Here is a 12,028-nt window from a genome sequence, read left to right as displayed (position 1 = left end):
TGACGGGTCTCTGGAAAAGCATGGAAAAACCGTGAACATGCCATCATGAATAGAGAAACATCAGCAACAAGAACACAACATTTTATGGGAGAGCACTGTTAGTTGTTTTAAGGTGAATATGTTATTGTTTTAATACGAAGACAAAAGGGTTAGTTGACATTGTGCCATTTCATTTCAGTGGGGGTTTCCTCTTTAAAATGTTCTCCGAAAATATTTATATTGTTCTTACAGGGGGTCTCCAGATTAGAGGGGTGTCTCAGTAGGCCCCGCAGAGGAAAGGTTGAGAGCCCCTGGCAGCCATAGAAACGGATCCTGATTGGTAGGTAATAGTGCACCTATATAGCTCTGATAGGATTAGCAACTTTCTTTGAATTCAGCTAATCAATGCTGATGTTAATGTATCAGGTTGATCTCAATCAATACTCATGTTAATTCAATTCATGCAAATTCATCAACGAAAGTCAACTGATACGTGATACGTAAATGGTTGTTCAATGTAGAGGCTTCAGTACTTTATTGAAAATAAATCAGCAAAATCAAAGTGGTTACAGTTCTTGAAATAAACATTTCAATAAAATGAGAAAATCACTTTCAAATTGGAGCTGCAGTCATTTAGCTGTAAAAGTGCTAAAAGTGCTGGGTTGATCATTAGAAGATTTCCTATGTGAAATCTATGGAATACATACGCAATCAACGATATGCTACATACAATGGTCCACTTCCTGCACTGGAACAGAGTATATGCAATATAGAAAAACCTATTACACCAAGGAAACATTAAGCTGTTGTTCTGCACGTACCGTACAGTATACCCTCAACACACCGACCAAGACAGTATTATAAGAAGGTTGCAGAATCTAGAAAAACCATTGATTTGGCACATTTTCACCATCTTAATAATAATAAGTTCAATATAGATTTTCTTTGGTTTGTGTGCATGTATATACGTTCAGAATACAAGGCAATGTTTACTGCAATATACTGCACTTCTGGCACTCGCAGCTGGTAACATGTGCATACAGGTGTGGCATAACGGAGCCCCCAGTACAGGTCAGATTCATTGACTTCCTCTCATAACTCCTCACTCTGCAACACTCACACTTCTGTTCCAGTTGGAGAACACTGCGAGCAACAATCCATCTGAGGTTTAGAGAGAGGGAGGGGAGGAAGGAGAAGAGAAGAGGACCAGACAAGACATTCACATTGTAGTTATGTCACACACTCTTATCCAGAGCAACGTACAATAAGTGCATTAATCATCTCTGACCAGTCTTACCTTGTCTCTGTCCCACACTGGCCTTGGCACATGGGCAGCTGTAGTGTTGCTGTGCAGTTGTCTACAGTGATGTTCACACTAGAAACCCTGGTAGCACAGGTCTGGTTACCTGGGGTAGAGACAACGGCAGTGTGTGAGTGGGAAAAATGCATCAACCTCATCGTCATCACAGTTCTTTCTCTGAACTAAAGTGCTCTATGTTGAAAACTTTAACAATTGTTTTAACAGAGCACTGACAAACAAAATATTAAATATTGTTTTTTTTTGTGAACTGACCCTTTAATACAGTTCAGAGTTACATTGTACATAATCATCCCTTGGAGCTATAAGCAATACATACAAAGACTAGGAAACGTTATATTGTTGTTGATTTTCTAGTCTCTCCTTGCAGTGGAAATGTCCACAGTGAATAAGTGAACCACCTCAGTTCAACCACTAGATGTCTGGCCCTCCCTCTCTTCATGGTCAGTGTGACCAGATATGACCGAATACCTACAACACAGACTGGGGATAAGAGTTAGCTTACATGTGTAGCAGCAATGTTGTTCGTCCCATACTCTGTCCTCCTAGAAACAAAACAGTCGCATTGAAAAGTTATATAGTTATATACGTTGTGAGAAAAAAAAAGATGCCTTCATAAATACATTTGAAAAAGCAGCGGGTACCTCTGAGCAGTTCTGATGGGGACACACCCTTCTCACTGTCTGAATGCCTTCTCTGGTACAGCTATAGGACTCACAAGGCAGGGCAAGGTCTGTCCATCTGTCTCCCACCTAACCAAACAGGCACATAGACATCAGATAAGAAGAGATGCCAATGTGTACAAAGGTCTTGTGTGTATGTATACACCCCCCCCACAGTAGCCTACAGTAGCCATATAACGTTGGTATTTCTAAACATCTGGATGCTTACTTTGTAGATCCTTCCATTATAGTTACACGTCTTCTCAACTGCAAAGGAAAGTGAGGTCATGTGAGCACTAGGAAGGTGAGTGTATTTACAAACACCCTGTACATGCATCGTTATTATTATTCCGTATCAGATCCATTATCTTACCACAAGTCTGTTTGCCACAGCAGCCGGTAACCAGGACTGAGTTCTGACTGCAGAGAGGTGGGGGGGGAGGGGAGGGGTTAGGTTGACACTCCTCGGTCTTGGTTTGGTTGCTACACGTACACACCTGGCAGTTGGACTGCCATGTCTCCCCAAGCTGTAAAACAGAAGAACATTAATACTAAAAAGTACCAGTATATCAGCCCCTGTAACAGAGCTGTAAATCATGGAGCCATGAAAGCACATGGACTTCTCACCTGCTTGTGTTCTCCCAGTGGACCCTTGCAGTCTGGAAGACATAACGAAGAGATTTAACTTATAACACATAAAGCATCAGTATAGCATGCATGGTTGGGGTCAATTCCAATCTAATTGTAATTCACTCATGAAGCGGAGAATTTATGTTGAATTCAAATCGAATGTCAACAATCTGTTACACTGTTTGGACTGTTTGAATTGAATAACATTTATGGAAGTGAATTGGAAAACAATATTTGTACATTTCCCAGGAAATGAAATGAATGCACAAAGTATGACAAAATGAATGCAGGATTTATTTCAAATTCATTTCAACTTGTATCTCTATATTACCAGTATAGCTAGGCTGTCTAAACAGTGACATGATCAGTCTGAAAGCCAGAAGTAATTGAATTCGAATGTGGAATTGTTGGGGATAATATTGAATTGGGAATTTAATTCATGTCATTTAATTCAAGTATCTCTGAATTTAAAGTGACCTGGAATTAGAATTGAATTAAATGGAATTTACAGGGAGAAGGAATTGAATTACAATTCAACCCTGATAGTATGTATAAATTGCACACCTGGAGGTCATTGCAGTCAATGTGTTCAGGCCAAATCCTGATTTGGGATGCTCATAGCATAGCGTTTCCCAAACTCAGTCCTCGGGACACCAAGGGGTGCACGTTTTTATTTATTTTTAATTTTTAACCCCTATAACACTATCAAAGCTTGATGATTAGTTGATTATTTGAATCAACTGTGTAGTGCTAAGGCAAAACCCAAAATGTGCACCCCTTGGGGTCCCGGGGACCGAGTTTGGGAAACCCTGTCTTAGCATAACTCAGATGATCACAAGCTCAACTTCAACCTATACAAGTGGATTTCTCAAGTTTGGATTTGGCCCTAGGCTCAAGAGAGAATCCAAACTCCACTCACAGGGACACTCCGACACACAGATCATCTTGTGCTCCTCAGCTCTGAACTGTCCTCTGAGACAGAAACATCCAGCCGTAACTTCCTCCTGTACTCTCCCTTGAACGCGGACTCTGCAAAAAGAACGTGGAACACAGAAGACTCTTGAACTTTTTAGACACTTTTTAAAAATACATTTAGACACGTAAAATGTCCTCTGTTAAATAGTTAGGACACAGGGAGATGGATTCAGTTACCCTCCGTGACAGTAGTCATCCAATTGACCTTGGCACTCTCTGTACACCATCCCTGTTGGGCACCCAATAGCTGAAAAAAAGAAAATTAATTAGTGAAATGTTCTTTCTCTCGTCTTGTCCTTGTGTCTTAATGGATTTCCCCAGCATCAGTACACCATGATGGATGATAAATATATATATATATATATAAATACACAAATACAACTACATTTCTTTATTTTTTTTAATCAACACCTCAGTTGATTTTCCAAGCACCAATATACATTTCAGGAAGTTTTAGAAACTTCAAAAAAAATAAGTTAAATTACCACAGGTCCAGTTGGTGAGTTGTCTCCAGTTCACACAGATGCCTGCTCTCTTACACTCCTCAGCAGCCTGCTCCAGAGGAGAACAAGCCATGTCGTTCCTACCACACGAATCAAACCTACAGTTCTTCTCAAGCTGGCTCAGATCCACCCATCTACTGCAATCTGCAAAAACTCTGTAATGACACATACCATTAGACTGATCAACATACAGGAAAACTAATAGTTTTACAACACAACAAAATCAGTTTGTATGTTGCATGGTTTTGTCTCAGTATAATGTATAATGCTGTCGCAGCAACATTGAATGAAACACCACAGATTTTTGACCATTTGGGAGATCATCATGTGAAATAAATCATATTGAATTGAATCGTCCTACGGGTGATGGAGAAGGTCACAGAGGGGGCTGCCAGGACAGCTGGTAGTATTGTTTGGAGGAGGGCCTGGAGGATGGCAAGGGATGTCCCTGGGAGCAGCGCTACACTCAGGCTTCAGAGGGTCCTCATAGATCCAGTCATAGGCGGTCTTATCACAGCAGCTGTCAGCTTCTGTCTCCCCACTTCTACGCACACAAGAGCTCCCACCGCACACACCTGCCAATGGCCAAAGATGTAAACGCAAGCTTGGTAACGAACCCATACATACACGAATGCACGCATGCATGCAGGCAGGCATGCACGCACCACACACTTCCTTGTCTAATACAAACCGCATTGTCCTTGGGTGTTATTCAGGAAATGCTCCATGGCCAAGGTGACAGTCACAGTGTTGGATGGTGTGAGAGAGATATGTGAGCGTATCTCAGGGATGTATACAGACACCATATAGCCTGTCGTCTCAAACCTGATACCATTCTCCTCATAGGGAGGCTCAACGTTCTTCTGGTTCAGAGTAGACTAGGACAGAGAGGAGCAGAATGGTTTGAGTGAGTGAGATCTCAGAAAGATCACTATCAAGGCTATATATTCAAGAGTCAATCAATCAAAATGTGGTGACTACTGGAATGAATTAACAAATAATTTAATGAATGGATGGATGGATGAATGGATCCTTAAACCAATCAATCAATAAATCAAGTTGAAGACCGGCAGTACCTTCACCCTGTACTCATCCGGTACGATGCTGACAGTGGCCGTGTTGTTCCGGTACTGCAGGATGATGCCTTTGGCACAGGAGCCGTCCAACTCGGGAATACAGAAGTAGTTGTCCACGGTAACAGTCAGATGGTGACGCAGCGTTTTCTCCTTGACCAGGATGTATGTACAATTATCCAGGAAGTCAAAGGTCACACCCTGGAAGGAGATGTAGTGAGGGTCTCCATAGAGGTTACAATGACCTGGGGGACAGGGGGAATAAGAGTAGAGGGGGAATAAGAGAGGAACTGACTTATAATAAGTGCATTCCCATAAGGGAGACAAAACTACGACATAAAAAGAGCAGACTTTGCAGGAAGTAAAACCCTCTTCAAAAACAAGATCCACGGATAGACAAACTCTGGCACTTCACACAAAGGAACAGACAGGCAGCCAGACTCACAATTACACTTCCAGTAGTTACAGCATCCGTCTGAGACTCTGACCATCTGTCCCCTGGGGCACATGGTGGGGCGAACTGGATTCGGACAGGTGACCGAAGTCATCTCTATCTTCCCACCCTTACAAATCTTATTGAAGCAGTCTTCTGTCCACTTCTCTCCACACACCCATATCTTGTTCCTCTTCAGGTCTCTACACTCACAAACTGGAAACAAGGTGAAGATTTGACTTAAACATAGTGGAACAATTTTAACATCTATTTGTAAGGTCAGCATTAGTGTAGATTTTAGAGATAAACCAATATCAACAATCCAAATTGCCAAAAATATATTTAAATATGTTGGCCTACTTGTACGTGTTGTAGACTCTGTAGATATTGTTGTTGACAATGTTGTTGGACCCGTAGATGTTGTCGATTCAGAGGTAGTGGGAGATCGTGTAGAGGAGGTTGTTGGTTGACTTGTGTACAGGGTTGTAGCTTCAGTCGATGGTCCTTCAGATGTTGGTTTGGTTGTCATTTCAGTAAAATGAGTTGGTTTGGTTGTCATTTCAGTATGTGAAGAAGTTGGTTCGGTTGTAGATGTTGGTTCAACATATTTGGTTGTAGAATATGAGAATGTAGTTGTGGGTTGTGTAGATGCTAATTTAGTTGTAGTTTCAATGTATGCTGTAGTTGCTTCTGCAGTAGTGGTTTGTCCGGCTGTAGTACTCAACACAACCATAGCTCCTGTACTATGTTGAATATTTGTAGGTCCTGTAACTATCGATGGGAATAGTGTGGTTGTATATTCAGGTGTGGTTCTTGTTGTTGTGGGTTGTTTAGGTGAGGTTGTAGGTTCAGGTGTTGTAGTGGGTTGTTGAAGTGTGGTTGTATATTCAGGTGTTGTAATCAATAGTACAGTGGGTTGTGTAGGGGCAGTTGTAGATGCAGGTGTAATAGTCAATATAGTTGACGTAAGTACAGGTGTAGTTCTTGTTGTAGTCGGTTGTGTAGGTGTGGTTGTATATTCAGGTGTAGTAGTCAGTATAGTTGTTGTAGCTTCAGGTGTAGTTATCATTGTAGTTGATTGTGTAGCTGTGGTTGTAGGTTCAGATGCAGCAGTAGGTTGTTTAGGTGTGGTTGTATATTCAGGTGTAGTAGTCAGTATAGTTGTTGTTGCTTCAGGTGTAGTTCTCATTGTAGTTGATTGTGTAGCTGTGGTTGTAGGTTCATATGTAGTAGTAGGTTGTTTAGGTGTGGTTGTAGGTTCAGGTGTAGTAGTCAGTATAGTTGTTGTAGCTTCAGGTGTAGTTCTCATTGTAGTTGATTGTGTAGCTGTGGTTGTAGGTTCATATGTAGTAGTAGGTTGTTTAGGTGTGGTTGTAGGTTCAGGTGTAGTAGTCAGTATAGTTGTTGTAGCTTCAGGTGTAGTTCTCATTGTAGTTGATTGTGTAGCTGTGGTTGTAGGTTCATATGTAGTAGTAGGTTGTTTAGGTGTGGTTGTAGGTTCAGGTGTAGTAGTCAGTATAGTTGTTGTAGCTTCAGGTGTAGTTCTCATTGTAGTTGATTGTGTAGCTGTGGTTGTAGGTTCATATGTAGTAGTAGGTTGTTTAGGTGTGGTTGTAGGTTCAGGTGGAGTAGTCAGTATAGTTGTTATAGCTTCAGGTGTAGTTCTCATTGTAGTTGATTGTGTAGCTGTGGTTGTAGGTTCATATGTAGTAGTAGGTTGTTTAGGTGTGGTTGTAGGTTCAGGTGTAGTAGTCAGTATAGTTGTTGTAGCTTCAGGTGTAGTTCTCATTGTAGTGGATTGTGTAGCTGTGGTTGTAGGTTCATATGTAGTAGTAGGTTGTTTAGGTGTGGTTGTAGGTTCAGGTGTAGTAGTCAGTATAGTTGTTATAGCTTCAGGTGTAGTTCTCATTGTAGTTGATTGTGTAGCTGTGGTTGTAGGTTCATATGTAGTAGTAGGTTGTTTAGGTGTGGTTGTAGGTTCAGGTGGAGTAGTCAGTATAGTTGTTGTAGCTTCAGGTGTAGTTCTCATTGTAGTTGATTGTGTAGCTGTGGTTGTAGGTTCATATGTAGTAGTAGGTTGTTTAGGTGTGGTTGTAGGTTCAGGTGTAGTAGTCAGTATAGTTGTTATAGCTTCAGGTGTAGTTCTCATTGTAGTTGATTGTGTAGCTGTGGTTGTAGGTTCATATGTAGTAGTAGGTTGTTTAGGTGTGGTTGTAGGTTCAGGTGTAGTAGTCAGTATAGTTGTTATAGCTTCAGGTGTAGTTCTCATTGTAGTTGATTGTGTAGCTGTGGTTGTAGGTTCATATGTAGTAGTAGGTTGTTTAGGTGTGGTTGTAGGTTCAGGTGTAGTAGTCAGTATAGTTGTTATAGCTTCAGGTGTAGTTCTCATTGTAGTTGATTGTGTAGCTGTGGTTGTAGGTTCATATGTAGTAGTAGGTTGTTTAGGTGTGGTTGTAGGTGTAGTAGTGGGTTGTTTAGGTGTGGTTGTAGGTTCAGGTGTAGTAGTCAGTATAGTTGTTGTAGGTTCAGGTGGAGTTCTCCTTGTAGTTGATTGTGTAGCTGTGGTTGTAGGTTCAGATGTGGTGGTTTGATCAGGACCTAAAGAGGCAAATCACATAAATGGATGTGTTAATACTGCATTTTTTTATTTCACCTTTATTTAACCAGGTAGGCCAGTTGAGAACAAGTTCTCATTTACAACTGCGACCTGCATTCCTGATAATATAATACTTGAATACAAGTCCGTCACAATTGTGATCAAAGTCTTAACTGATTTACAAATATGTTAATGCCGTCATAACTTATATCCACTTACCACAGTTAATACGTCCCTGTTCACAAGTGCTGTAGACAGAGAACACAGGAAAAGATCAGTTACTATTCTCCTGTACGTTACATGTATTTTCCCTTTCTCATTTCCTCACATAGGCCTACATGCACTGGTATACTGTAAATTGGTACTCACCATTTCTCAGTGGGTTTCCTGATAACTGTACCAGGTTCAACAGTAGTCTCATTGGAATAACAGGTGCAGTTGTCCAAAGTGGAGCAACTCCTTCTGTTCTCATCATAGTATGGAGCCTCTGCTGGGCATCTCGGGTAGCAGCCTGCACACAGAGACAATGTCAAAGTTAGCGTTAAGGTCACCATCACTGTGAGGAATAGATTCATCTCTCATGACAGATATAAACATACATGTAAACTTAAACATAATTATCTATTAGTGTGCACAAGATTTGGTTCTGGGATCATAGCCTGGTGACAGGTCGGTTTGACAGCACAAACAGATCCAGGACCATGTTAGATGGATCAACCATTTCCATTAATTGAGTCAGTTCAGTTACCTTCCAGCTTGCCAGTGAAGAGGTTGTTTTTGCCACAGGTCTTTATCTGTCCACAGGGATCGTAGTGCCAGCTACTGTGGCCCTGCTCATTGTAGTAGTCGCAGTATACCGCTGTATGGGTAGGTAAAGGAATAGTTCATTTAAACACTGTTTCAATAACACATACATATACAGTTGAAGTTGGATGTTTACATACACCTTAGCCAACTACATTTAAACTCTGTTTTTCCACAATTCCTGACATTTAATCCTCGTAAAAATTGCCTGTCTTAGGTCATTTAGAATCACCACTTTATTTTAAGAATGAGAAATGTCAAAATAATAGTAGAGAGAAGGATTGATTTCAGCTTTTATTTATTTCATCACATTCCCAGTGGGTCAGAAGTTTACATACACTCAATTAGTATTTGGTAGCATTGCCTTTAAATTGTTTAACATGGGTCAAATGTTTTGGGTTGACTTCCACAAGCTTCCCACAATAAGTTGGGTGAATTTTGGCCCGTTCCTCCTGACAGAGCTGGTGTTACTGAGTCAGGTTTGTAGGCCTCCTTGCTCGCAGAGGATTCTTCAGTTCTGCCCACAAATTGTCTATGGGATTGAGGTCAGGGCTTTGTGATGGCCACTCCAATACTTTGACTTTGTTGCCCTTAAGCCATTTTGCCACAACTTTGAAAGTATGCTTGGGGTCATTGTCCATTTGGAAAATCCATTTGTGACCAAGCTTTAACTGCCTGACTGATGTCTCGAAATGTTGCTTCAATATATCTACATGATTTTCTTTCCTCGTGATGCCATCTATTTTGTGAAGTGCACCAGTCCCTCCTGCAGCAAAGCACCTCCACAACATGATGCTGACACCCCCTTACTCCACGGTTGGCTTGCATGCCTCCCCCTCTTTCCTCCAAACATAACGGTGGTCATTATGGCCAAACAGTTTTATTTTTGTTTCATCAGACCAGAGGACATTTCTCCAAAAAGTACGATCTTTGTCCCCATGTGCAGCTGCAAACCATAGTCTGGCTTTTTTTATGGCTGTTTTGGAGAAGTAGCTTCTCCCTTTCTGAGCGGACTTTCAGGTTGTGTCGATATAGGACCTGGTTTGCTGTGGATATAGATACTTTTGTACCTGTTTCCTCCAGCATCTTCACAAGGTCCTTTCCTGGGTTTGGGTTTGATTTGCACTTTTCACACCAAAGTACGTTCATATCTAGGAGACAGAACGCGTCTCCTTCCTGAGCGGTATGACGGCGGTATGACGGCTGCGTGGTCCCATGGTGTTTATACTTGATTACTATTGTTTGTACAGATGAACGTGGTACCTTCAGGCATTTGGAAATTGCTCCCAAGGATGAACCAGTCTTGTGGAGGTCTACATTTTTTTTCTGAGGTCTTGGCTGATTTCTTTTGATGTTCCCATGATGTCAAGCAAAGAGGCACTGAGTTTGAAGGTAGGCCTTGAAATACATCCACAGGTACACCTCCAATTGACTCAAATGATGTCAATTAGGCTATCAGAAGCTTCCAAAGCCATGACATAATTTTCTGGAATTTTCCAAGCTGTTTAAAGGCACAGTCAACTTAGCGTCTATAAACTTCTGACCCACTGGAATTGTGATTCAGTGAATTATAAGTGAAATAATCTGTCTGTAAACAATTGTTGGAAAAATGTTTTGTGTCATGCACAAAGTAGATGTCCTAACCGACTTGCCAAACCTATAGTTTGTTAACAAGACATTTGAAAACCTAAGTGTATGTAAACTTCTGACTTCCACTGTAAGTAGCATTTAATTGAAAGACTTGGGCAGGCTCATACTTAAACACATACTTAAAAAACAACAATAAAGTGTCAGCATTACTTTTAAATGAAATACTGCATCAGTATTTAATCATATTTGCATCAGTTGTGTTTACGTACGGCACATGTCTGGCGTTCTCCAGCGGACACACACGTCCTGGTCACTGCAGGCCTCAGCGTAGGCCGCCACGGACGTACAGAAACCCAAGAACTTCCCCTCAAACTCACAGGAGCACGACTCCAACACACAGGCCTGGTAGTAGGGCTCTGGGTCCACCTGGAGAACAAAGCAGAACATCTTAACGGAATGTCTCCTTAAATGTGTTACATAATTATATAATACATGCAATTTAGCAGATGCTTTTAGGGGTACATAAACATTTAAAATATCTTGTACGGGTGTTTGTGGGAATCAAACCCACTATCCTGGCATTGAAAGCACCATAATCTACCAACTGAGCTACAAAGGACCCACATCTCTTTAAGCCTACCTTTAAGTGGAGGTGTGTGATGTTTGGGGTAAACTAACCTTTTAAGCGTACCTCTTTGGCAGTCCTTAATTAAAGGTGTTTAATATTTGGGGTGAACTGTCCTTTTAAGCGAACTTTACCTTCAAGTGGCAGTCCTTAAAGGTGTCTCCCCTGAGGATCATACAGCGTCTCTCGGCCCAGGCGGAGCAGTAAGAGTGGCGCTGGCACGGAAACACCTCATTGGTCACGTCAGAGCAGGGGGGGGTGGCCATCTTCCAGCTGTTGCCGAAGGCGAGGGGGCTGGACACCACCGATGACCCACTTATCTGCAGGTCGTTCATCTCGTTGGAATCGAAGTTCCCGCAAAGTCCACACACACGGTTCTGTGAAAGTACAGCTGATTAATTAGGTAATTAACTTAATTAATAATAATCCAATTAATTTATGAGTTACTAACTTAGGCAAGACAGTTGTGCTAACTTAACCATAGCTTAATATTAAACAGTACTTAGTAGCTATGAAATTCTATTTCAGCAGTTGCAATGATCAACGAGCAATAGGGAAATCTTACAGGTTGCATCTTTAACGTCTAGATAGAGAGAACTCACCCTCCAACGGTCGTCCAGTATGACGGTAAGTTGGGTGTGTTTGTCCCAGATGAGGGTTAGTCCTCTAGAAGGCACTGAGATCATGATGTAGAGGCCCACAGTGTGGGTGGAGTACAGAGGCTCCGCCTCCAGAGAAGCCCATCCCCCTTGGAGCCGTCTCGTCACCTTCATTTCATTCAGAGTCAGAGTGACATTACCCTGAGAGAAAAGACAAACACCTCATTAAGGAAGTTAATAA

The 12,028-nt window shown here is 41.6% G+C and overlaps 1 protein-coding gene across 1 annotated transcript in view; it reads right to left on the bottom strand.

Moving 5' to 3' along the window:
- Positions 1–484: 484 nt before the first annotated feature.
- The window catches only part of LOC112217150 (mucin-2), a 35,820-nt gene continuing 24,276 nt past the window's right edge, over positions 485–12,028 (bottom strand). Inside the window, exons 23-43 of the mRNA XM_042299973.1 lie at positions 11,791–11,988; positions 11,323–11,565; positions 10,833–10,989; positions 8,918–9,028; positions 8,539–8,680; positions 8,389–8,417; positions 5,934–8,171; positions 5,586–5,789; positions 5,144–5,385; positions 4,759–4,945; positions 4,429–4,642; positions 4,050–4,222; positions 3,742–3,811; positions 3,509–3,618; positions 2,587–2,618; positions 2,333–2,486; positions 2,189–2,226; positions 1,942–2,049; positions 1,803–1,842; positions 1,277–1,385; positions 485–1,140 (exon numbers count right to left, since the gene is read on the bottom strand). Coding sequence (XP_042155907.1) covers positions 969–1,140; positions 1,277–1,385; positions 1,803–1,842; positions 1,942–2,049; positions 2,189–2,226; positions 2,333–2,486; positions 2,587–2,618; positions 3,509–3,618; positions 3,742–3,811; positions 4,050–4,222; positions 4,429–4,642; positions 4,759–4,945; positions 5,144–5,385; positions 5,586–5,789; positions 5,934–8,171; positions 8,389–8,417; positions 8,539–8,680; positions 8,918–9,028; positions 10,833–10,989; positions 11,323–11,565; positions 11,791–11,988 — 4,971 coding nt within the window. The 3' untranslated portion in view covers positions 485–968. The remainder of the gene's footprint in view (positions 1,141–1,276; positions 1,386–1,802; positions 1,843–1,941; positions 2,050–2,188; positions 2,227–2,332; positions 2,487–2,586; positions 2,619–3,508; positions 3,619–3,741; positions 3,812–4,049; positions 4,223–4,428; positions 4,643–4,758; positions 4,946–5,143; positions 5,386–5,585; positions 5,790–5,933; positions 8,172–8,388; positions 8,418–8,538; positions 8,681–8,917; positions 9,029–10,832; positions 10,990–11,322; positions 11,566–11,790; positions 11,989–12,028) is intronic.

This window comes from Oncorhynchus tshawytscha, linkage group LG17, assembly GCF_018296145.1.
Source record: "Oncorhynchus tshawytscha isolate Ot180627B linkage group LG17, Otsh_v2.0, whole genome shotgun sequence".
Classification (NCBI taxonomy): domain Eukaryota; kingdom Metazoa; phylum Chordata; class Actinopteri; order Salmoniformes; family Salmonidae; genus Oncorhynchus; species Oncorhynchus tshawytscha.
Note: the sequence above shows the minus strand (reverse complement) of the source record. Positions and strands in the feature narration are given on the sequence as shown.